At 54.0% G+C, this 25238-nt stretch overlaps 2 protein-coding genes, 1 non-coding gene and 1 pseudogene across 3 annotated transcripts in view; 1 reads left to right on the top strand and 3 right to left on the bottom strand.

The window, feature by feature from the left end:
• Positions 1-15245, top strand: part of IGDCC3 (immunoglobulin superfamily DCC subclass member 3) — a 44022-nt gene extending 28777 nt beyond the window's left edge. Inside the window, exons 3-14 of the mRNA XM_036304897.1 lie at positions 5944-6088; positions 6423-6553; positions 6989-7126; positions 8770-8928; positions 10033-10198; positions 10458-10705; positions 10905-11069; positions 11564-11755; positions 11913-12017; positions 12501-12639; positions 12811-13048; positions 13279-15245. Coding sequence (XP_036160790.1) covers positions 5944-6088; positions 6423-6553; positions 6989-7126; positions 8770-8928; positions 10033-10198; positions 10458-10705; positions 10905-11069; positions 11564-11755; positions 11913-12017; positions 12501-12639; positions 12811-13048; positions 13279-13503 — 2051 coding nt within the window. The 3' untranslated portion in view covers positions 13504-15245. The remainder of the gene's footprint in view (positions 1-5943; positions 6089-6422; positions 6554-6988; positions 7127-8769; positions 8929-10032; positions 10199-10457; positions 10706-10904; positions 11070-11563; positions 11756-11912; positions 12018-12500; positions 12640-12810; positions 13049-13278) is intronic.
• A 3338-nt stretch (positions 15246-18583) lies between these two features.
• LOC118661780 lies at positions 18584-18670 on the bottom strand. Its single transcript, XR_004969469.1, has one exon. It is a non-coding gene; the product is annotated as a small nucleolar RNA SNORD35 (small nucleolar RNA).
• A 3689-nt stretch (positions 18671-22359) lies between these two features.
• Positions 22360-24040, bottom strand: LOC118653917 (annotated as a pseudogene).
• Positions 24041-24233: 193 nt separating this feature from the next.
• On the bottom strand, positions 24234-24893 carry LOC118677146 (small ubiquitin-related modifier 2-like). The gene is made up of 3 exons (XM_036352010.1): positions 24728-24893; positions 24491-24656; positions 24234-24259 (listed from the first exon to the last, which is right to left on the bottom strand). Exons 1-3 carry the CDS (start codon positions 24878-24880, stop codon positions 24234-24236), a joined length of 345 nt encoding a protein of 114 aa, XP_036207903.1. The 5' UTR covers positions 24881-24893.
• Between the last annotated feature and the right edge of the window lie 345 nt (positions 24894-25238).

The raw sequence follows: 25238 nt of genomic DNA, 5'->3' as shown, positions 1-25238 counted from the left end.
TAAAAGAAATCAATAAAAACGTATTTTTAAAAATAAAATTTTATTTCAACTTCTAATCAATATTTTAGGTTGTTGATTATTATCAATTAAAATTTTTATTTTTGCCAATTTTTTATTCTGATAAAATACACAAAATGTAAAAGTTACTATCTTAACCAGCTTTTAGTATACAGTTCAGTGGCATTAAATACATTCATATTATTGTGAAAACCATCACCACCATCCACTCTAGAACAATTAAACAATAATTCCCTTTTCCCTCTCCCCAGCCCCTGGCAACCATCATTCTACTTTCTGTGTCTATGAATTTGACTACTCTAGGTACCTCATATAAGTGGAATCATTCAGTATTTGTCTTTTGGGGACTGGCTTATTTCACTTAGCAAAATGTCCTCAAAGTTCATTCATGTTGTAAGCATATGTCAGAATTTCCTTCCTTCTTAAGGCTGAACAATATTCCATTGTATGCATGTACCACATTTTGTTTATTCATCCATTCATTCATTGATGAACACGTGGGTTGCTTCCATGCATTAGCTATCATGAATAATTCTGCTGTGAACATGGGTGTAAAAATATCTCTGAGACCCAGAGATATTTTTACACCCATGTTCATAGCAGAAGTGGAATTGCAGGGTTATGTGGTAATTCTATGGAAATTATTTTTTTTTAGGAACCACCATACTGTTCTCCATAGTGGATATACCATTTTGCATTTCCACCAACAGTACACAAGGGTTCCAATTTTTCCACATGTGTGCCAACACTTATCTTCTGTTGTTTGTGGTGGGTTTTGTTTTGTTTGGGTTTTGGTTTTTTATAGTAGCCATCCTAATGAGAGTGAGGTGGCATCTCATTATGGTTTTGGTTTGCTTTTCCCTAATGCTTAGTGTCATTTTATTTTATACTAAGTCTTATTTTTATACTAAGAAATCCAGTGTGTATTTTACACTTACAGCCATCTCAGTTTGGACTGGCCCCATTTCTTAAGGCCGCAGTGCTTAATAGCTGGCTACTATATTAGAAAAGTGATTCTTGCTGAAACCGGTTAGGCTCAGTGGATAGAGCGTCGGCCTGCGGACTGAGGGGTCCCAGGTTCGATTCTGGTCAAGGGCATGTACCTGGGTTGCGGGCACATCCCCAGTGGGAGATGTGCAGGAGGCGGCTGATCGATGTTTCTCTCCCATCAATGTTTCTAACTCTCTATCTCTCTCCCTTCCTCTCTGTAAAAAATCAATAAAATATTTAAAAAAGAAAAAGAAAAAAAAGAAAAGTGATTCTAGAGGGGAAAGTTGGGGGCAGTGGGAAGAAACACCTGGGATTTGGGCATGTTCCTAGTATAAGGAGAAATGTTACGGTCACCCAAGCTGCCTGAGCAGGGGCTGGGCATCCAGGAGCTCCGCATCCCTGGTTCTTGGCAAGGATAAATACAAGGAGGGGATTGGCCTCGATGGCCTCTGGAAGAGTCTGTAGTCCGGGTTGCTCCTCTTGAATGACCGTATGAGTGGAGGCCGTCTGTGCCTCAGACCCCCAGTGGCATCGGCTTTTGTAAAAGCTGTTTTGAACTCTCCATCCCAGCATGCCCATTGATCTTTTTGTCATCACACACCGGATAAGAGCCCGGCTGTAGCCAAAGGGTGGGAAGTTGGACTTGGGGGAGCTGCCAGCTTCCTTCCCAGCACTCTGCCTCGACCCTTCGCTGCCCCCCAGCGTCCCCCTGGAGCCTGTCTAATCAGATCCAGGCCTGACCTCTCCAGAGGTCCTGGACCAGGAGGAAAGCCTCCCCTCCCCTCCCTGAGCTGCTCTCGATCTGGCTCTCAGGAGACCCCGCCCCTTGGGGTGATTTATGGAGGGGTCCAGGAGTCGTTTCCTGCCTGTTTCTGCTCTCGTCCAGCTTGGTGGATTGCTGGGCTCACTCTCTGTCCTTGCTTTCCCAGTGGCCTGGCTGTACCCAAGGTCAGGGTAGAGAGGAGCTAGGAGATTCCTTCCCAGACTGCATGGGGACAAAGTGTTTCTTCTTCCTTTCTCCACACCTGCTCCCGGGCAGGCCTTTGCTTACCCCTTCGCTCTCTCTGGCCCTCACACTGGAAGGGCCTCCCAGCCACTGCGCACTACTTCCTCTCATCACCCAGCTTGAGTGAGGGACTGAGGACTGTGCCTCCCTGGCTGAGATGTCAGCAGGAGGAGAACACGTCAACAGCCACAAGCCACAGTACCACCTTCATGTCCACCAGCCACAAACACAATACCACCAACGCCCCCACAGATAGTGTCTGTAACCTGTGTGTCCCGCACAGGGGCCTCCAGGGTGACCTGTCCAGGGCTCAGGGTGCTCAGAGGCCTGACCCTTAGCTTCACATACCCATGCTTGCCCAAGGACCCTCTCCCCTGAGAGACACAGGCACAGCTTCCCCCGGTTCTGTCCTGCTGCGGGGGTGGGGTTGGGGGGGGATTTGTAGACCAAACATATCCCACTCCGAGAGCCTGGAGAAGGCCTAAATGGCCCCAAGAAACTCTCTTCCCTTACTTCCTAAAGATAAGAATGCTGTTACCTCTGAATTAGGAGTGAGTAGAAGATTCCAGGAGTATAGACCAAGGACTGCTTGTTTGTTTGTTTGTTTATTTATGTTAAGATATTTTTTATATTGATTTTTAGAGAGACAGAAAGGGAGAGAGAGAGAGAAAGAGAAATATCGATCAGCTGCCTCCTACATGCCCCCTACCAGGGATCTAGTCTGAAACCCTGACATGTGCCCTGACTGGGAATTGAACCAGCAACCTTTCAGTGCACAGGATGATGCCCAACCAATTGAGCCACGCCGACCAGGGCTACCGAGGCCTGTTATGAAGGCGGCAGGAGTCGAAGCTGGAACGGCCCTGCAGAGTGCCTGTTCACCTCTTCCTTTGCAGAGGAGAGGACTGGCACTCTGACATGGCCTGCCCATGCGCTTACTGCAATCCCCTGGATACCCAAGGGATATGCAGGGCTGATCAAGGAATTGGGGAGGGGATGAGGAAGGGGATATAGAGGCCCACACCTGCCATTGCACCCACATCTGTGTAGCCAGCTGGGCTCCAAGGGATGGGACCGAGGGACCATCTCTGGGGCTCTTAATCCTCCCTGCACCTTGCAACACGGTGCCAACTCCCAACCAGTAAGAGGAGGCTGAGCCAACCTGCAGTCCACTCTAGAGTTACCTGCTCTTGGAGAGTGAAAAACTAGCTGGAGAACTAAAGGCCCAAGGCCTGGCACTTCTGATTCTGGTCTGGTAGAGGCACCAACTGGGTCTGGGCCTCAGTTTCCCCTTCGTAAAATGAAGGGGCTGACTTTACTGTTGTTAATCCTCACCTGAAGATACTTTTCCATGGGTTTTTTAGAGAGAGTGGAAGGGAGAGGAGAACAGAGAGAAACATCGATGTGAGAGAGACATGCCCCCACACATGCCCCAACCAGGGCCAGGTTGACCCTGCAACCGAGGTACGTGCCCTCTGACCGGAATTGAACCCGGGACCCTCCAGTCCACAGGCCGATGCTCTATCCACTGAGCCAAAGCATTTTTCGAGGAAAGCTACCCTTCAAATGAAATGTTTGGCAGAACTGCAATTGAGTAAAGTGGATAGAGAGGCACAGCAAGGTGCTGCTGTCTGATGGAAGGAAAAGGTGGGGCTCTGAGTGGGGAGGGGGTGCAGCTGCGCCCAAGGGGACCCTTGGGAGTCCTGCTGTACCTGCGTGAAGAGGAGCACAGGCTCCGTGCCTACCAACTGCCCTGTGTCCTCTCCAGCATCACCTTCAGCCCATGCTACTGTCATTGTTTAGTTTTGGGGGAGAAGGAGGGGCTAGAAGGTAGAGGCTAGACTTTCTCCATCCCCAGCGTCCTGATAAAGAAGCAGCCCTACCCTTTGTATCTCTCCTCAGGCCAGTTCCTAGCTCTAGGCACCTCCAGGGAGCCCAGAATCAGGGCTAGAAACACAAAAGGATTCAGTTCCTTAATGAGGAGGCATCTGTAGTCAGCAGAGCCATTAGTCTCCGCCCCTGGACCCTGGGGGTCTGTGAGCTCCTCTCCAGCTGGAGTGAGGAGGGGGCAGGCAGCTCCCCAACTCCGGAATGAGCAGGGCTCAGAGGGCAGAGGCCCCAGACCCAGGCACCTGGGGGCCCTCTCCACTCCCCGGGCCTGTTTCTAGCCATGCCCTCCTGGATGGAGGTTGAGAGGCAGAGAAGCCTGGAGGCAGCAGAGGGGCCCCAGCAGTGCCTTGCCCCCTTCTCTCCCCTCCTCCCTCTCCTCCCCCCCAGCCCCCCAGCCCCCCAGCCCCTGGGGCTGACCTGCAGGCCCTTGGCCAAGCACAGCCTTTGGCCTGAGACAGAGCAGGCTGACCTCTGGGTGCTCCCTAGGGAATTCTCTCGAAAGCCTGATGGGGACACCAGCTGGGGCACTTGCCCCCACCTCCTGCTCTGAGGGCCCCAAGGTGCTGTTTGTATGGGCTTTACCTTCAAGGGGACACATGTGATTGATTACCAGAATCACACACTGGCCACGGGAGCCAAGGGCTACAAAACGCCATTCACATCCAGCTGTGGACACTCAGTCCACATACACGGCGGGGGTAGCCACACCCTCCTGGCAAACATAGATCTGCACACATGTGTGGGGAGGAGGCACTCACACCCATCAGCCGTGTTCTCTGGAGGCCCTGGAAAAGGAGGAGGCAGGGCAGGGGATTTTTATGCATGTTTATATTTAATGAACCACATGCAAATGAGATGGAGAACACGCCACAAAAGAATCAGCCCCCAGAGGCTCTGGGAAGAAGGGCACAAAGGCTACGCCTTCCTGGGCTGCCTTGGAGTCCAGAACAGGCCTGTGGTGGAGGGGGCCTGAGACAGGGTGTGCCCACCCACACCCGGGAGCCAGGACCAGCTCCAGCACCCCTGCTGCTGTGGGGGGAGGGGTCCTTCTGGGAGGGGACGACTGTCCCAGTTGATAGAGTGCCGGAGGGGAGGTGCTGCCTGCCTGGACAGATGGTGAGCTGCCTTCCCGCACTTGAAGCAAAGTGGATTTTAATGAAATCACAGCCCTGGTGCTGGAGCTGGGAACCCGAGAGGGAGGGGCCCCTTTTCTGGGCTTTATAGGGTGAAGTTGGGGCTGGATGGGAATGAGGGTGGGTGGGAACACTTAACCAGCCGAAAGTGCGGTGGGGGTATGCCACAGCCCCCACTGTACCAGCCGCTGCAGACCAAGGTTCAAGCAGTTAGTTCAGATTCTCAAAAGGTGGGGAAGGGGTCCCTGAATATGTATGACGCATTGAAATGTAGATTGGTAGGTTGACAGTCTTCTGAGAGGCTTGTCACCTTGGATGGATATACCACCCCCTTGGGGTACATCTAGAAGCTACAGAACAGGGATGGGGTGATAAGGAAGGGCAAAGAATGCCGCTGGTGTCTGTAACCAGGGTTTAATGACAGGTGGCCCTGCTGGGCAACACTGAACTGCCTGCTTCCCCTCTCTGGGCCTCAGTTTCCTGTTCTGTAAAACACGCAGCACAACATTTAGACCTTGCTAAGGGAAGGGCGGGGGGGTTATAAAACCAAATCAGAAAGCAAGGGAAACGTAGGCAGCAGGACAGGAGCAGGGATCTGAGGGTCAGCAGCCCAAGACTTCCTGGTCAGAGGTTTGTCATCCAAGAATTTGTCCAGACCTTTCTCTAAGTGTGCCAGCCCGGCCTGTACGACCCCTTAGGGAAGGTGTTTTCCACGGTGGGAGGCAGGGTAAGTGCGGCTGTGTCCCCAACCTGCTGATGCCCTGTGTCTGCCAGTTCCAGGAGCACCCCTGCCCCTGGGTGGGGTGAGCTCAGGGTTCCAGGACACTGGCCTGTGACCGCTCCCCTCCTTCCCTCTGCTCCCCAGCAGCGTGCCTCTCCCACACACGGCTCCCTTTCTCTCACCAGCCATGTCGGACTTCCACGTGCACCCCCAGGCCGTCGCAGGCGAGGAGGGCGGCGTGGCCCGCTTCCAGTGCCAAATCCACGGGCTTCCCAAACCCCTGATCATGTGGGAGAAGAACAGAGCCCCCATCGATACGGACAACGAGAGGTGAGCCTCACGTGGGGGATGCTGGAGGGAGGACAGACAGGTGGGCCCGGCCTGCCCACCTGCTCCAGGGCTGGGTTTCAGCAACTGCGTTGAGACTGAGTATCCCCGTGGCTTGCGGGCCCAGACTGGGTGCTCGCGGATGTATCCATGAGACGGACTGTGTGCGATGGTTGTCAGGACTGGAATTGCAGGTGCATCGGCCTGTGTGAGTCTGTGATGATGACGGTGACGGTGACCTTGGGGCAGCTCCTGGGCGCTGGGCTGCGTCTGTGATGCTCAGGGTCCCTGTGGCCAGCGGTGCCAGTGGCGGTCAGCTGTGTTCCCTCCCCAACAGGTACACATTGCTGCCCAAGGGTGTCCTGCAGATTACAGGACTTCGGGCTGAGGACAGCGGTGTCTTCCATTGCGTGGCCTCGAACATGGCCAGCGTCCGGGTCAGCCACGGGGCCAGGCTCACTGTGTCGGGTGAGGGTCCTTTGCCCTGTCTGGTTCTTCTCTCAACCAGCCGCCTCACTTCTCCTCACTCTCCAATCAGTCCCCCTCCAGCTGCCCCCGGAGACTTGTCAGACAAGCGCCTACAGGCTACCTTCCACGCCCCACGTTCTGTGCCCCTCGCGGTGAGAGCTCGGAAGGAATCGAAGGCCCGATCCCTGGCACAGCTCTACCTGGGGAAGCCCAGCTCTGCCTGTCGGGGGCGCCCTCCCCTTGCTAGAGGCCTGCAGGGCCAGGAGCAGAGAGATGGGTGTGAGCAACATCCTGGGGCCCCTGGCGTCGCCTCTCTGCCCGCAGGACTGACTTCCGGGCTGGAATGTTTCTATCCCCATGTCCTGGGCGGCGGGTGGGGTGAGGAGGCAGGAAGGGTCCCGGCTAAAGTGAAGAGACGTGGCCTCTTCCTCTCAGGCGCGGGCTCCGGGGTCTACAAGGAGCCGACGATCCTCGTGGGGCCTGAGAACCTCACCCTGACGGTGCACCAGACTGCGGTGCTGGAGTGTGTCGCCACGGGCAACCCGCGCCCCATTGTGTCCTGGAGCCGCCTGGGTGAGCCTCCTCCAAAGCCCCTGCCTCTCCCACCCCGGTCCCACCCCCTGGGAGGGCCAGTCTCCTCACCCAGCTCCTGGGGGACTTTGAATCCTGTTTGTTCTCCGTGGGGGTCCGGTCTCTGCGAGGCCCGGGAGGGGGTTAGTTCCCTCTTCTTGGCAGTACCAGGGAGGTCCGCCTGCCCACTACATTCTCCCTCCCCCTCTGCACGGATGGCTTAGCTCCCTGGGTTACCTCGTCCCATCCCACGCCAGTCCCGCCTCCTGCTCCCATCACCCTCAGCACCGGGCCCTCCAGAGCCTCCACAGCTCTCAGCACCCTGGTCTCTTTCCCCTCCTGCTCACCTCTGCCCTCTGCACCCTGGCCGTACACCCCAGCTAGGCACTCCCACACCCCTCACCACCTCAGCCAGTTGTCACACCCTCACTCTGGGCCCCCCCAGGCTCCAGCCTGGCCCCCTAAGTCCCTAGCCTAAATCCCTAGGCAGCTGAAGGAGAGAAATGAAAGGGTGCAGATGGGCCCACATTGTCTGAGCAGAAAGGTCACGGGGGAAGGAGAGTCTGGAGGGCCAGGGTGGGGTGGGCATTCACCAGGAGACTGCCCACATTGTAGCAGCTGAGTGATTGGGGAAGGAGGGGCAGCAGGCGGGATAATGGAGTAGATTTCACCACTTCAGGGTCTGAATGGAGAGCTGTCTCCTTGCATTCTGACTGTGCTAATCTGATCCTGGGGTGGGGGGAGGGCTTGGTCCCTGGGAGAGACTAGAAAGAGTGGCCTCACCATTGGGAGGAGCCCGTAGGCACCGCAGTGACCATCTGGTCCAACATTTCCCAAGGCATGATCTGCAGAGGGAAAGAATAGCTTGGTGGCCTAACAAGTTTAGGAGACAGAGTTAACCAGGTCCTTCTGCTGCAGGACTTCTCAGAGCCTTTATATGAGTGGGCATTGGGACAGTCCAGGAATAGAATGGATATTTGACCTGGGAAGAGAGACAAACCAGGCCCGGCCGGTGTGGTTCAGTGGTTGAGCTTCGACCCATGAGCCAGGAGGTCATGGTTCGATTGCTGGACAGGGTACATGCCCAGATTGCGGGCTCCATCCCCAGTGTGGGGCGTGCAGGAGGCAGCCGATTGATGATTCTCTCTCATCATTGATGTTTTTATCTCTCCCTCTCCCTTCCTCTCTGAAATCAATAAAAATAGATGGAGAGAGAGAGAGAGAGAGAGAGAGAGAGAGAGAGAGAGAGAGAGAGAGAGAGAGAGAAAGAAAGAAAGAAAGGAAGGAAGGAAGGAAGGAAGGAAGGAAGGAAGGAAGGAAGGAAGGAAGAAAGAAAGAAACCAGGCAGGGAAAGGTCCAATTCATTCAAACCCTTGATTTCCTCCTTGAAAGGCTGAGAGGAAGGGACTTGAAGGTCACCACTGAGTGAGTGAGGATGCGCAATAGGACCCGGGTCTCTGCTGCTGGACGAGTTTTCTGTGCTGCTCCCTCCGCCTCCGCAGTGCCGCCTGTGATGCTCAGGAGGGAAGGTGCCGAGTCAGAGACTGGGCCCCTGGAGGGTTGGTGAATCTGCACAGTCTGCAATGTCCCCTCTTCCACACCCATCTCCCTGACCCTCCCTCACGTCCAATCCCCTTCCTCCCCAGATGGCCGACCCATTGGGGTGGAGGGCATCCAGGTTCTGGGCACAGGGAACCTCATCATCTCAGATGTGACCGTGCAGCACTCAGGCGTCTACGTCTGTGCGGCCAACAGGCCTGGCACCCGGGTGAGAAGAACAGCACAGGGCCGGCTGGTGGTGCAAGGTACCTCCCTCTCTCCCCACCCCTGCCCTCCTCCTGCCCTTTCCTTGCCTCATCAACGTCCCTGGCCCAAGCCCAGGACCCTACTAGACACCCAGGGTCTGCCACTCCCCTATACTTGCTCTCACCCTCTCCCTGCCCTCCCCAGACCCCCAGGCCAGGCCAGCAGGGCAGCTCTCCTCTCTCCCCCAGGAATGCGTGTGTTGGGAATGGGAGGACATTCTTAGTCATGGGCCCCTATGTGCCCCTTCGAGGTGCCAGCAAGCTCCCCCAGTCATTTCTATTTTATAATCTCAGCTGGTCCCCCCTCCCCCCGTGTTGCTCACACGTGTCCCTCACACCACATGCTGTTTTCATTCGCACGTTCGATACTTCCACACTCACACCTGCCTGAGCACTCTCAGCGTGTTTGTCATTTTCACACTCACACCCCAGCTCCCACCTCGCTTCCACGCCACAGTGTTCAGGCCTCTGCAGCCGACCAGGTCGTTTTGTCCATCCTCCTCCCCTGTGGTCAACTGTCCCCGTGGTCTGGGCTTGGATTTCCTTCTCAGGGGTTGTCTGTGTTGTGCCCGCCTCGAGAGCTGGGGAAGGGGTGGCAGAGCGGGGTCTTAGGGACTTAAATCCCCGTTTGTTTAGCGTTGCATGTGCCGTTAATCTGTCCAAATGAAAGTGATGGAGCATTTCATTTCTCGGGTGTTAATGGAGGCTTGAGGCCTGGGATTGGAGGAGAGTGGAATTGAATGTAGGGGCGAGGGGGGCTGGCACTGAGGGCTCATCCATCTCCCCGTCATTGCCGCCTTCGAGGTGCAGCCAAACCTATTAGCACATTTATTTATTTAACAATTTCCCGAACAGGGAGCTCAGCTTGATTGCTTTCGGATACAAATGTCAGTCTTTTAAATAGTCATTAAAACGGAGCCCTCTCTGGGGTCTGCCTCTGGTGGATGGAGGTGGGACCTGCCACCACCTCCTGAAGCCCAGGCCCCACCTGGAGGCTTGCCAGCCCTGTCCCTTTCCCCTGTCCCCGTCCCTTCCCTCACAGCTGTCTCGTCCCTCGCCACCTGCCCCTCACTGCTCTTATGCCTTTCTGTGCGCCCCTTCCAGCCCCAGCAGAGTTTGTCCAGCACCCCCAGTCCATCTCCAGGCCAGCCGGGACCACAGCCATGTTCACCTGCCAAGCTCAGGGTGAGCCGCCCCCTCACGTCACGTGGTTGAAGAATGGACAGGTGCTGGGGCCAGGAGGCCACGTCAGGCTCAAGAATAACAACAGGCACGTGTGTGGTGTGTGCTGGGGCGAGGCCTACGGTCAGGGGCCTGGGCAGGCTGTGCGCCTCCCCCTGGGGAAGGACTAGGTTGGGAGTTGGAGACTTGGGTTTGAGTCTCCGGTCTCACCTGCTGGGAGACCTCAGACGAGCCCAGCTGCTTGTTTGATGGAGGAGCTGTCTCTTCATCTCCCACATGGGGAGACTGGCCGCCTGCAGGGGGACTCTGGGAGGAGGACGGGCCCTGAGGCTCTCCCTCCCCCACAGCACCCTGACCATTTCTGGAGTCGGCCCTGAAGATGAGGCCATCTACCAGTGTGTGGCCGAGAACAGTGCTGGCTCCTCACAGGCCAGTGCCAGGCTGACCGTGCTCTGGGCTGAGGGGCTGCCGGGGCCCCCCATCAACGTGCGGGCGGTCTCCATATCACCCACCGAGGTCCGAGTGTCCTGGAACGAGCCCCTGGTCAACACCAAGGAGATCATCGGCTACGTCCTGCACATCCGGAAGGCTGCTGGTGTGTGGGGCCGAGGGGGCCGGGCTGGCTCTGCAGCCCTGTCCTCGGACTCACTGTTTCTTTCCCTTTCCATCTGCGTGTCCCTACCCAACACCTTCTGTTCTTTCTCCCCGCTGCACCCCGGCTGCCCTCCCTTCACCAGTGCGGGGAGGGCACCCTCATCCCTTACACTCTCCTGCCCTGCCCTTCGCCTCCCCAGACCCACCAGAGCTGGAGTATCAGGAAGCGGTCAGCAAAGGCACCTTTCAGCACCTGGTGAGCGACCTCGAGCCCTCCACCGCCTACAGCTTCTACATCAAGGCCTACACCCCCCGGGGGGCCAGCTCAGCCTCTCCCCCCACCCTGGCCAGCACCCTGGGCGAAGGTGAGGCCTGGTCATGGTGTGCAAAACCGCAGACACCGCCCTAACCAGTTTGGCTCAGTGGATAGAGCGTCGGCCTGCGGACTCAAGGGTCCCAGGTTCGATTCCGGTCAAGGGCATGTACCTTGGTTGCAGGCACATCCCCAGTTGGGGGTGTGCAGGAGGCGGCTGATTGGTGTTTCTAACTCTCTCTCTCCCTTCCTCTCTGTAAAAAAATCAATAAGATATATTTTTTTAAAAAACCGCAGACACCCAGCCGTTAGAGCAGAACCCCCACGCACACTTGTTCAGGCTGTGCACGGCACAGGGTGCTCGGCTCTGAGGCTGAGTGGGGGCTGGTTCTGTCTGGAGGAAGGGGTGTCTTTTTCTAATTCATGTAAAGGGACTCTGAACAAGCTAGAGTCAGAAGCCAGAGAGCTGTCAGGCTCTTGGGGGTCTGGGTCACAGGTGGAACATGGAAAAAGTCCTCACATCTTGGCCTCCTTCTCCGCCTGCAGCACCCGCCCCACCCCCCTTGTCAGTGCGAGTCCTGGGCAGCTCCACCCTGCAGCTGCTGTGGGAGCCCTGGCCCCGGCTAGCCCTGCATCGGGGCGGTTTCAAGCTGTTTTACCGCCCAGCGAGCAAGGCCTCCTTCACCGGCCCCATCGTGCTGCCTGGAACTGTCTCCTCCTACAACCTCAGCCAGCTCGGTGAGGCGGACACAGCCTGGCCTTGGGGAGTCTGGCCGGGGTGCAGTGCCTGGGGCCAGGCGGTGGGGCGCAGGAGTCACCTCTGTTCCCTGCTGGGATCGGCCCCCCCACTGGTGGCTGGCTGGCCTCTCAGCAGCCTTCCCTGCCTTCCCCCCAGACCCCACCGCAGTGTACGAGGTGAAGCTGCTCGCCTACAACCAGCATGGGGATGGCAACGCCACAGTCCGCTTTGTGTCTTTGAGGGGAGCGTCTGAGAGGACAGGTGAGGGTTGTGTTTGGAATGTGAGGCTGAAGACTGGCACGCAGGAATGGAAGCCAGGGGCTGTGGGCAGAGGGGAGCAGGGACCCGGGGAGAGTAAGAGGGTAGAAGAGTCGCATGCAGCCCTTGAGAACAGAGGCTTAGGTTTGAGCTCAGAGTTTGGCTGTGTGACCTTGGGCAAGTGACTTAACCTCTCTGAACCCCAGTTTCCTCCATAAAAGAGGGATAATAATACCTGTTCGGACTACAGGGACACTTTATGGAGTTGTGTCGAGGTTTACAGTGTTATTCTCAGTCTCTGGCACATAGCACTCAGTAACTGGTAAAAAGAGCTGAAAAGTTTGGGCTGGAGTCCCATAGGCAAAGACAAAGGCTCTATGGACTTGGGGTGGGTGTGGCTCGTGGATAAGGAGCCCCCAGAGATTGGGTGTCTGGGACTGCTTCAGACCAGAGGAGCCACAGCCCCCAACCCGCCCCTCCCAACAGCCCTGAGCCCACCGTGTGACTGCCGGAAGGAGGAGGCCACCAAGCAGATGTCCACCACAGGCATTGTCATCGGCATCCACATCGGGGTCACCTGCATCATCTTCTGTGTCCTCTTCCTCCTGTTCGGCCAAAGGGGCAGGTGGTACTGGGGCAGGAAGAGGGGGCTGGACTGACATGAGGTGGGAAGAGGAGGAGGAGCTGCGGGGGGAGAGGAGCGTTTGGGCTGGCTGTCTCTATCCTTGTGTTCTCCCCCCTCCCCGCCCCCCCCCCCCCACAGGTCCTTCTCCCTAACTCCTGGCTCATCCCATAGGGTCCTCCTGTGTAAGGATGTAGAAAACCAGCTGTCCCCTCCTCAGGGCCCCCGGAGCCAGAGGGACCCTGGTATCCTGGCACTGAACGGGGCCAGGCTGGTAGATCGGGACCAACTGGGCCGAGACGAGAAACGTGCGGACACGAAGGAACTGGAGCAGCTGTTCCCCCCGGCCGGGGCAGCGGGCCAGCCAGACCGCAGCCCCAGCCCCAGCCCCGGCCCCGGCCCCAGCCCCACGGTGAGTGTCCCTCCCACCTCCGATCCTGCCCTCCCTGTATGCTGGCAATCGGCCTTCACCAAGCTCCAGGTCTTCTCTTGACACAAAATATGGCCCGTGCGTCTCTCTGTGCCCCAGTCAGCAGGGAGGCCTGGAGCCCCTGAGCCCTGAGTGGGAGTGGATCCTCTGGCTGGAGGGCACGTGTGCCTCTGGCCTCGTGCTGACGCCGGTGTGACTGGCCCACTCCCCAGCAGGATCCTGCGGCCCCTGCCCTGTGTGGGGAGACCCCGCTCTCCATGCTGACACTTCAGGGGTTCGGCCTTCGGGAGGAGAGGACGTCGGAGGCCAAGGCTCCCTGCGCAGGCCTCACAGCTGCCCCCCCACCTCAGGACGCAGGCTCCGGCCTCCTCAGTGAAGGACAAGCTGCCCGGCCTTCCTCAGCAGCGGCTGCCCCGCCAGCTCTCTTGGGACAGTAGCCAGCGTCTGGACAGCTCTGGAGGGAGGCAACCCCCCATTCTCAGGTCAAAGGCAAGGTTTCTCCAGTCGTGTGGGGGCTTCCCAGCATTTCTGACTGTCCCCAGGTTGTCCAGGCCGACAGAAGCCTCGGCAGGGAGCCCCCCAGGACCTGGAGGGGCCTCTGCGGGAGCCCCTCCCTTGGGCTCGTGCCCCCTCACCTCTGCCTGGTACCCATATGACTTGGAATGAACTGTTTTCCTAAAAAAAAAAACAAAAAAAACCCCACAAAAACTTAAAATGAAAAAAAGAGAGAGAGAGAGAGAAGAGAGAGGAGGATGAATCAGACTCCAAAAATATGCCTGCTGCGGCCGGGCCCCTGGCACTGCCACCCCAACCCACCTTGTTTTCTCAGGATGGATTTTTGCTGTTTTGGTTCTCAGCACCTACCTCAGCCGGAATGAATGTCCGTGGGGGAGTGGCCGTGGCCTCAGCCCCTCTTCCCCCAGAGCCCCGAATGCACTCCTACCTCAAGCCCCTTTATGGGCACCCTCTTCCCTTCCCCACATGGTAGTTTAGAGTTAAAAAAAAAAAAAAAGCAAAAAAAAAAGGCGCTTCCCTATTACCAGGTGTGAAAGACACCGTCTACCTCAAGGCCCACTGCTCTTGGGCCTGTGTTGTTGTCACTGGACCCGCTCCCTGGCTCCTCCTGCCCGCAGCCCTGGCTCTCCCCAGAGGAGGCCAGAGGCTCAGCCACCGAGGGTAGGCCTCGCGGGGCCTACAGAAATGAAGATGGAATTGGTCAAATGATGGGAAAAAAGCCAAAAATGAGGAAAATTTGTTCCTTGAAATGTAAATTGTTGCTCCAAACGAAGCCAGTGCTGGTTGTCGCGTCTGCTCTAGCCACTCCCATTTGACCCTCTCAACCAACTCATCCTGGACTGGGATCCCCTGGCCGTCTCTCTTCCTGGGCCTCGGGAGGGCGGGATGTCACCCTGAAGCCCCCCACCCCCACCCCCGTCCCGCCCAGACACAGAGCCCGGAGCAGGCCGGCCCCTGGAATGTGCTGTGTGCGTGATGGGTGTGTGTGTGCGTGGGGAGGGTCCCCAGCGGAGGCCCTCCAGACCTCTGTCCATGGGACACAGCCAGCTTGACCCACCCCCTGGACAGTGGAAAGACCGCTGTCAGCAAGTGTGGCCGGAAGCTATTTTTATACAAGGTGTGTTTAAGGGTGTTGATGTTGTGACTGCTTGTTTCTCTTTTCTGTTGTGTTGTTCTTTGAAATACTTAAAGAAGGAAAAAGAAAACCAAGGAAACAAATACCTATTTTTTATGACACTCAGAAACATTTTTTTAAATAGCAGAAAGAAACTTTTTTTTAAAAGGGAGAAAAGATAAGTGTATTCCTTAAGTGTGAGATTAGACTACAAAGTCCCTGACCCCCAACCCCCTAGGGCCCCTCACCCTGAACTTGAATTAGCTGAAGCAGGTAGACTTTGTGATGTTTCCCTAGAAGACTGGAGTCATATCCGCGTGGACTCAGAAGGGCGGTCCGCCCGTCTCCCAAAAGCTGGGCCCGTGCTGAGGGCTTCTCCAAGCTCCCAGACAGGCCTTGGTCCCCGCAGTGGCTGCTCCACACCCCCTTCATCCAGTAACCCCCTCTCCTGTGGGAAGGGTGGGTCTAGGGGAGGAAGTGGAGGGGGGCCACCTGGCCTGAATGGGCCTGACTTTTGTCACACTCTACTCATTTTGACTGAATAAAAGTCCTGTTGCCAAAGTAAACCTCGAGTGTTTTGATGGCTGTGTCAGGTCTTGGAGGGGTGGGTGAGAGTGTGGGCCAGGCCCGATGCTCACAGGGTCAGAGCCCAGGATGCTAACAGCAGACTGCCCTGTACCACGTACAGGCACCATGCCTGGGTGCGAGGCTTCCTGGGTCCTCGGCACCTCCCTGGGAGGCAGATATTCTAGTTACCACCTCAGTTTTACAGAAAGGATAAGCCACTTGCCGCAGGGTCTGCACTCCACCCGCTGCTCCATGCCCCCTCGGCTCCACAGGGACAGCCCATCAGCACTGAGGCAGGTGCCGCGCAGGGCTATCTGTGTGCTCTTCATGCATCATCTACAAGGAAGGACTGTTTTCCTTCCCCAGTTAAGGAAGGACTCTTTCCAGGGCACAGTCAGAGCCCCTGGCCCGGCCTCTCCATTCCTCCCTGTCCTCTCCTCAGTGCAGGCTCCTGAGGCAGGTGTCTGAGGCTGCTGAGGCTTAGGCCAGGCCAGGAGACCCGGAGGGCTCAGCAGGCCCCGAGCTTCCTGAGAGGCAGTGTTGTAATGCAATGGCTTAGCCTGTTCATGACCCCTCTGCTGCCGAAATGGAAAGCCAGGGCTCGCTGCTGGGAGGCTCTGCAGGGCGATTCCCATGCCCAGAGGACCCCGAGGAGCTTTTGAGAGGAACACACCAGGACAGTGGTTTGCAAGCTGGGCGGCCTGGCTGTGGCCAGGGGTGTGGGGGAACTTCTCCGGGGGCCTCTACTCTTCCTCCTCACCCTCATCCAGAGCAGGTCCACTTCCATCTGCCTTACACGTTGGGCTCTACTCTACGTGAGATTTCATTTACAAACAGGGCCCTGCTCCTGAAAGAACGCTTGAAAGCTGCTGGTCTGGCATTTCCAGAAGCAGCCTGCTGGGGTGGTTGGGGCGGAGGTCAGGCCAGAGACAATGACGGTGCTGTGGATGCCTGGTGCTGTGGATGCCTAAGGCCACTCTAGTACCTGTCCTGCAAAGGAGGGGGCGGGGGCGGGGAGAGTGGTTGACTTGATCTGACTTTCCCAGAGCAAAGAACTAAACCCAAACTAAATATACACAGACTACCTCAACTTTTTCTATACAAAACTTGGCAAGCACAGGACCTCTTCAACACTCCAGCCATCCAAGAGCTGCCTGGGAAGGAGGTGGGCTTGTCATTCGATCAAGCAGACCCTGCAAGGGTGGGAAAACAGACCAGGTAAGCTCCAGTGCCCCTGTCCCCTCCAAGAGTCCAAGATGCTAATACCTCCCCCACAGAGGCATCAGGTAAACATTTAGAGACCACCTAACATGACTCATGTAGAGGTATGCAAATTGCACGCCACTTACATCAAATACAGGTAAGGCCTGTTCTAAAAAGGCCCTGAACTGGGCTATGGTAGCGGGAGAAGCAGGGTTCCAATGAGGAGTTCAGCAGAAATAGATGTCAAAGCTGAGCGGCTCATCTGGAGTCTGGGCCCTAAGATCTCAAATAGTCTAGAGGCCTCTGGCTGAAGACACTGTCCCTAGCGCACGCACATAGGTGCACACACATACACGCACAGGGGCAGAAAGCAGCAGCAGCAACCTGCCGCAATTCGTTACTGCTCTGTAACAAACCATCCCACAAGTTCCTGGTTCATCCTAACATTTATTTGCTCGCAACTCTGCTCAGGAGGGGAAGTCTGGTTGGAAACAGGCCATGGAGGAGTGGGAGCAAACAAGGATGAGAGAGTCTGACCTAAACTCTGGATTCAGGCTAGCGTCAGGGGGGGGGACACCTGAACCCATGCCCCTCCCACAAGGACTGATTATGGGGAGTTCTGCTGCTCCCCTGGGTCCTCACGGAGCCCCCTAGGGCAGGGAGGCAGGGAGGGGGAGAGCAGAGGCTGAGAAGAGGACTGAGTGAGGAGCCAGGCTCCTGAGCACACAAACAGCCTGCTGGCCACCCTGTGCCATGTGCCCACTGGCCTGGTCCTCACTCCAAAATGCCTACAGCCTGGCCTGACTTGGATTAGGCAATAGTTCTTTGATAAAAAGCCGAAAGCATGATTAAAAAAGGAAAAAAAATACTTTGAACACCACCAACATTTTAAATTTTTGTGCTTAAATGATCAAGAAAATGCAATGAGCCCTAGCCAGTTTGGCTCAGTGGATAGAGCGTTGGCCTGCGGACTGAAGAGTCCCAGGTTTGATTCCGGTCAAGGGCATATGCCCGGGTTGTGGGCTCGATCCCCAATGGGGGGCATGCGGGAGGCAGCCAATTAATGATTCTCTTTCATCATTGATGTTTCTATCTCTCTCTCCCTCTCCTTTCTCTGAAAACGATACAAAAAAATATTTTAAAAGAAAAAGAAAATGCAATGACAACCATAGAATGAGAGAAAATAATTGCCAATCATGTCTCTGATAAGGAACTTTTTTTTTTTTAAGTTTATTTCTTTTTCTTTTTTAAATATATTTTATTGATCTTTTACAGAGAGGAAGGGAGAGAGATAGAGAGCTAGAAACATTGATGAGAGAGAAACATCGATCAGCCGCCTCCTGCACACCTCCTACTGGGGATGTGCCCGCAACCCAGGTACATGCCCTTGACCAGAATCGAAGCTGGGACCTTTCAGTCTGCAGACCGACGCTCTATCCACTGAGCCAAACCGGTTTTGGCTCTGATAAGGAACTTTTATCTAGAAAATATAAAGAACACTTATAATTTAATAATAACAACTCAATAATAAAAATACAAGTAACCCAATTTAAAAATGGGCAAAGAATCTGAATAGACATTTCACTAAAGAATATACACAAATGGCCAATAAGCACATGAAGAAAGGAAAAGTAAAACCACAGTGAGATATCAGCTCACTCCCTCTAGGATGGCTAGAATAAAAAAGTCAGATCATACAAGTATTGACGAGGCTGTGGAGAAACCAGATCCTCATACACTGCTGGTGGGAACGAAAAATGGTGCAGCTGCTGTGATCAACAGTCTGTCTGTTCTTCAAAAGGCTGAACATGTAGTCACTACCTGACCCAGCATTTCCATTCCTGGGTGTATATTCAAGAAAAATTAAAATATGTTTCCTTGTTTCTTGGTAATAAATAGTCAATTTTTATTGGGTTCAGACCAGGAGTCCATGAGTCTTGAGGATCCCTGTGTCTCTCAGTTTTCTGTAGGCCTGTTTCTGTAGCCTCATGAGCTGCCTTTTCTTCCGGTCATGGGTCTTGGCCTTCTCCTTCCTCTTCTCTTCCTGAGTGTCCGTGACTCACTGGTACTTCTAGCCAGACGCCTAGAGAGGCAACGCTCTGTAAGGCTCTGTGCTCCTCCCACCATCAGCTAAGCCATTGGCATTATCTGCGCTGCCCACAGTGGCATCCACAGACCATCATGAGAAAAAGTCATCATCTGCCAGCCTTGGGGACAGCAAGTTCACCCCCCTCGTGGGCCCAGATACCCATTAGCCCACTCAGCATAACCTGGAACTCACTAAAAACATGTTTACACAAAAACTCATACGTCGATATTCTTTATTGCATTATCCCTACTGGATAAAATGTGTAAACAACTTAAATGTCCATCAGCTGATGAAAAAAATGAAATGCGGTATATCCATAAAATAGGTATTTTTAAATAGTAAAATGGGTGAACCTTGAAAACATTATGCTAAGTGAAAGAAGCCAGTCCCAAAGGACTGTATGATGTGTGATTCCATTTATATGAAACTACTAGAGGCCCGGTGCACAAAAATTTGTGCACTCGGGGGGGGGGGGGGTCCCCTCAGCCCAGCCTGTGCCCTCTCTCAGTCTGGGACCGCTTGGGGGATGACCACCTGCTGGCTTAGGCCTGCTCCCCAGGGGATTGGGCCTAAGATGGCAATCAGAAATCCCTCTGGCAGCCCGGCAGCCCTCGGGGGATATCCACTTGCCAGTGGGGAGCAGACCTAAGCTGCAGTCAGACATCCTTAGCACTGCTGAGGAGGCAGGAGAGGCTCCCACCACCACCTCTGTACTGGCAGCCATCAGCCTGGCTTGTGGCTGAGCAGAGCTCCCCCATGTGAGAGCGCACTGACCACCAGAGGGCAGCTCCTGCATTGAGCATCTGCCCCCTGGTGGTCAGTGTGTGTCATAGTGACCAGTCATTCCCAGTCTTTCTGCTGTTAGGATCAGTTTGCATATTACCCTTTTACTATATAGAATAGAGGCCTGGTGCACAGGTGGGGGCCGGCTGGTTTGCCTTGAAGGGTGTCCCGGATCAGGGTGGGGGTCCCACTGGGGTGCCTGGCCAGCCTGGGTGAGGGGCTGATGGCTGTTTTCAGTCTGGCCACACCCCCTTTATGGTGGGGGTCCCCACTGGGGTGCCTGGCCAGTCTGGGTGAGGGGCTGAGGACCATTTTCAGGCTGGCGGGCGACTGAAGCTCCCAGCCTCTCCTTTTTTTCTTTTTTTTTATTCTGGGATTTATTTATCTTCTATAATTGAAACATTGTTGCCATCACTGGCACTCCAAGCTCTGAGGCCATGGCTGGCTGAAAGCAGGTATCTGGGGTTTGTTTAGCTTCTATAATTGAAACATTGTTGCTTCCAGAGCTCAGAGCCAGGCTGCGGCAGGCGGGGAACCTTGGTTTCCTCCATCACTGGAGCAAGCAAGCCTCATGTTCACTTCAGCTGCGTGGCTGCTGGCCGCCATCTTTGTTGGCAGTTAATTTGCATATCCTGCTGGTTAGCCAATGGGAAGCATAGCGGAGGTATGGTTAATTACCCTTTTTGTCTTTTATTAGATAGGATGTCTAGAACATCAAAGGAGATTAGTGGTTGCCTAGATCTGGGGGGCTGAGGATTGGGGGAAATGAGGAGCGACTGCTAATGGGTACAGAGTTTCTTTTGAGAGTGATTAAAATGTTCTAAAATTGTGGTGATGGACCCTAGCCGGTTTGGCTCAGTGGATAGAGCATTGGCCCACGGACTGAAGGGTCCCAGGTTCAATTCTGGTCAAGGACACATACAGGTTGCAGCAGTAGGCAACCAATCGATGTGTCTCTCTCACATCAATGTTTCTGTCTCTCCCCCTCCTTTCCACTCTCTCTAAAACAAACAAACAAAACAATGGAAAAAATCCTTGGGTGAGAATTAACAAAAAAATATATAAAAAAGTAAAATTTTGGTAATGTTTGCACAACTATGTGAATAGACTAAAAACCATTGAATTGCACAATTAAATGCATGAATTGTATGGTATGTAAATTACATCTTGATAGCAGCTATAAATTCATAGTAAGTGAAGTACGCAGTTTAAGTGTTCAAACAATCCATTGTTACAGGTAGAGAAGAAACTGGGGGGGCAGGGCAAAGTCACCCAAGTGGAGGGTGGGGATGAGGTAAAGTAGAAAGTAAGCTTGAAGGGGCCTCTCTAGAGCTTTGGGAGCCTGGAAGCTCTGTGGTCCTGGGAGGGCTGTGTTTGAAGGGGTTTGCTGCCATCCTGTGGAATTATTTAAGATTACATCTATGGGGACCAAGGCCTGATCGCTACCGTATCTGATTGAAGCTAACGGTTAGTAGGTGCTGTGCCCCATACAAGAGACAGGCCCAGCCAGCTGATAGGATAGGCTTGAAAAAAATAACTGCAATCTATCTATATACTTATTTGCATTGGTACCAGCAACAAGCTGTAGAAACAGAAGAAAACGTGAATCACTGAGGTCTGGAATTAAGGAAGGCTCCAAAGAGGAGTGGAGAAGGGAGAAAGGGCATCCAAGGCTGAAGACACAGCACAAGCAAAGGCTTGGAGGTGTGAAATGCATGATGGTGACATCCCTGAGCAGCCAGGAGGCTGTCACTTGCTGCATGGGTCCTGGCACTCAGTAGATGCTGAGTAAATATATAAATGCATGATTGCTAGGTTTGCAGAGCATAGCTTTTCGCACAATTGATGTATCTGAGGAAAGCTTTAGGTGGCTTGCTTACCAGGCAGAAAGGGAAACTAGCAAGAGGGTCAAATAGCCTGGAGCTCCTATAGAGGGAGAGAGTCTCTATGGAGTCCTTAGTGCCCCAATGATACTGACAACACCTCTGTTATTACTTCTTGTGGTGTTTGACAGATGCCTGCACACTACCTCATCTGAGTCTTCTCCCAGACCATTGAATAGATTAGGAAACTGAGGCACAGAGAGCCAGTAGAGCTGGGGTTTAAACCTGGGCCTCCTTGTTCTAAGCCCATGCTCTCTGATGACTTATCCGTGTACTGATGAGAAGGAGCAGGGGAACTTGGGGCAGGGGAAGGGGAAAAGGTATGGTCTAAATTGGCTGAGATAGAGATTTTCTTTTTGAATATTGAGGAGAGACTCAGGAATGCCAGACCCTGGAGTAGGAGGTTTGGGCATGTTCTAAAATGCAGGTTGGATTAGGAATCTGCCATAGCTCCCCACTGCTCCCAGAGCAGCCTGGTATCTAAGGTCCCTTCACGAGTAGTAGTAGCTCACTCAGTGATTAAGATCACTGGCCTGGCCCTGTGCCGAGCAGCTCAACTGGTTGAAATGTCCTCCCAAAAAGCCAAGGGTTCAGTACCCAGTCAGGGTCCATACAAGAATCAATCAATTAATGAATAAATAAGTGGAACAACAACTCACTCTCTCTCTCTCTCTCTCTCTCAGATCAATAAATTTAAATTTTAAAAAAGCACCAACTTGGGTATGTAATCTCTATGCCACCACTGTCCAGCTATGTGACGCAGTGGACAACCCTTAACTTCTGGTGCCATTTCCTTCTCTATAACTTTGGATGGCCCGGCCAGCATTGCTCAGTGGTTGAGCATCGACCTGTGAACCAGGAGGTCAGGGTTCAGTTCCTGGTTAGGGCACATGCCTAGGTTGCAGGCTCTATCCCCAGTGTGGGGCATTCAGGAGGCAGCCAGTCAATGATTCTCTCTCATCATTGATGTTTCTGTCTCTCTCTCCCTCTCCCTTCCTCTCTGAAATCAATAAAAAATATATATTTTTAAAAAAAGAAGCCATTTTGTTTATTTTTTTTGAACAAGAAGTTTATTTAAACAACAAGACACTTGACTTGAAGGGAAAACTATCTAGGATTCATTTTTTTTTTTTTTTTGTCTTTTCAAGCAAATGATACTTTTATTAACATGGTAACTTTTTTTAAACACATGGTAGGGCTGTGACCTCAAATACTTGTCAGGTCTGCTACTCCAATGAACTTCTAACTGGACAACTATGAACCTTAGATAGCCAGTCCCTGTCGGGTTTAGGGTCCAATGCAGACAGTCCTTGCTTTCCTTCCCCAGCCCCTCGAAGGCAAATCTCTCTTTCATTTTATCCCCTGAAATGCATCAGGGCCTTACATCAACTTGTGCAGAATACCGAGATCTCGTCCCCATCTAGGTTCCACGTCCCATAAAGCTGAGTTAGGTTGTCCAAACAAACTGACCAGACAGGTTACATCCGATAGTGTGCCACATAAAATTTAAATTTTGAACAAAATACATCTCTCCTCCTTTGGTCTCACACAGAAAGGAATTCAAGTCCCAAAATACAGGCAATGCCATCTTCCGCCTTCGGATTCACCAGTCCCAGCCAGATCAGCCCCGTTGGGGCCGGTGGAAGTCTGGTCCCTTCCTCAGCGTCTTCAGCCGCTGCTGCATGGAGTCCTCTCCCGGCAGCCAGCAGCCCTCGGTCCTGCAGAGCTGGACACCTCCAACTCCGGGTCTGGCGTCCCACACAGACCCCAAGTCCCAGGGAGCTATCGGGTCGCACAAGTAAAGAGCAAACAAAGCACCCCCAAACTCAGAAACAACCAAAGCCCAGGACCAATGCGACTGCTGCAGGAGCTCACAATCTAGGCGCACTTCCGCGTCGTGTCGGAGCATTTCCCAACTCAAAGTTACCTCCCCAAACAAAGACACCGCACAGGCAAAACTCATTGAGGTCATCCACCGCAGACCACAGCAGAAACGTAGTGTAAGTGAGGACAGAGTGCAGACGGAGGAAAGAGGGGGGAACAAAAGGCTCTCTGGTTTCAGCTTCTCCAGGGCGTCGGCCAATCTCCACCAGTCCACGGGAATCCGCTGGCTGGAAACCGCCGGCCGCTCAGGACGACTCGCTCTTCTCTATCCGCCGCACCAGCGCCACCAGCATCTCGGCCATCTCCATGACCTCCTGGGCCTTCTCGGCCTGGTCGCCGCGCCGCGCCCCGCACCAGCGCCACCAGCATCTCGGCCGTCTCCATGACCTCCTGGGCCTTCTCGGCCTGGTCGCCGCGCCGCGCCGCGCCCCGCACCAGCGCCACCAGCATCTCGGCCATCTCCATGACCTCCTGGGCCTTCTCGGCCTGGTCGCCGCGCCGCGCCCCGCACCAGCGCCACCAGCATCTCGGCCGTCTCCATGACCTCCTGGGCCTTCTCGGCCTGGTCGCCGCGCCGCGCCGCGCCCCGCACCAGCGCCACCAGCATCTCGGCCGTCTCCATGACCTCCTGGGCCTTCTCCTCGGCCTGGTCGCCGCGCCCGGGCCCTGCGGGTGGTTGAGCGCGCTCTGCTGCGAGGCCTCCAGCTGCGTCTGGATCTGCAGGAGCATGTGGTCCATCTCCCACAGCTTGCTCCGGCTGCGCAGGTAGGCGCGCCGGCTGGCGCATCTCGTGGATGACGGGCAGCAGGAACTGCTCGGAGTCCTCCTCGGGCTCCAGCACCTCCACCTCCTCCGGCTCCGCCAGCTCGACGATGTCCAGGGGCCGCATCCTCCTCGCTCCTCCGGGGACCGCAGGGTCGTCGCCGGGCGCAGAGCAGCCGCGAACAAAATCTAGGATTCATTTTTTAAGAGTAATTTATCCCTACTTAAAGACAGATTGCCCTCCATGTAACAGCTACATACAGAAAAATTATAAAATTGTCCTTGGTTTTACAATGATAAATGAAAAACATTAAAATTCTCCAATCAAACAAGGTATGCAAGAATTTTTATGTTGTTCTTTTTTTGTTAAACAGTGAGAGCCAAATAACTTACTGGAATATAAAGATAAGAGCTGGATGAGCATGCCACTAATGGAAAAAGAGGGTGTTTTCACAGAACCAGTATTTTTTCCCCATCCCACCCCCTTTGATGTAGATCAAAACATACCATTGGCCATTTAGTTAAAAAAAAAAAAATGCAAATGCCTGTGCACATACTTCAGTTACTTTATATACAATAAAGGAATGGGTAAGAGGAAAATGAAAGAATAGAGAAAACTATACTGTAGCCGTCAGATGTGTTGAAACCCAATTGCAGTTTTCCAACTGAGAATGTCTTCTTGGTCTGGAGGAACAGAGTTCTGGAGTAAAGCAGCAGGTTCCCTTTTTGGTAGACACCTCCTGTCTGCTGCTGGAACACATCAATTGCATCTTCCTCCTCCATTTCCAACTGTGCAGGTGTGTCTGTTTCATTGATTGGCTGCCGTCAAGTCAGAATCTGATCTGCCCCATTGACAAAACCTGTCGTTCACAATAGGCTTTCATTAGTTTACTAAGTGGTGTGTGCCTCTTCATCTTGAACTGCACCACAGAACCATCCTGCCCCACCACCTTCAAATTAATATGATCGTTGTTCTCAGTCTTGACTCCTTCCTTGGGCTTTTCGTCGGCCATGGCGAGCGTCAGAGTCTCCGCAGCTGCCGCTTCACAAAGGAGGCACCGGGTCTGCACCAAACGAGCACATGAGCGCACCAGCAGTGGCAGAAGAAGGAGGCGGCAGCAGTGGAGGAGGGAGAGGGCGGCGCACCCATCTTCTTTAAAAAGTCTACACTAATAAAAGAGAAACATGCAAATTGGTGTCACTCTGCTACACCCACCAGCCAATCAGAGCAACTATGCAAATTAACCCAACAAAGATGGCAGTTAATTTGCATATGCAGGCACAGAGTGAAGACTGAAGGCTCTGGCCCAACTGAAAACTGAAGGCTGAAGACTGAAGACTGAAGAGGCTTGGCTTCTCCACTGTGGCTGG

Source organism: Myotis myotis, unplaced genomic scaffold (assembly GCF_014108235.1).
Source record: "Myotis myotis isolate mMyoMyo1 unplaced genomic scaffold, mMyoMyo1.p scaffold_m19_p_1, whole genome shotgun sequence".
Taxonomy (NCBI): domain Eukaryota; kingdom Metazoa; phylum Chordata; class Mammalia; order Chiroptera; family Vespertilionidae; genus Myotis; species Myotis myotis.
Note: the sequence above shows the minus strand (reverse complement) of the source record. Positions and strands in the feature narration are given on the sequence as shown.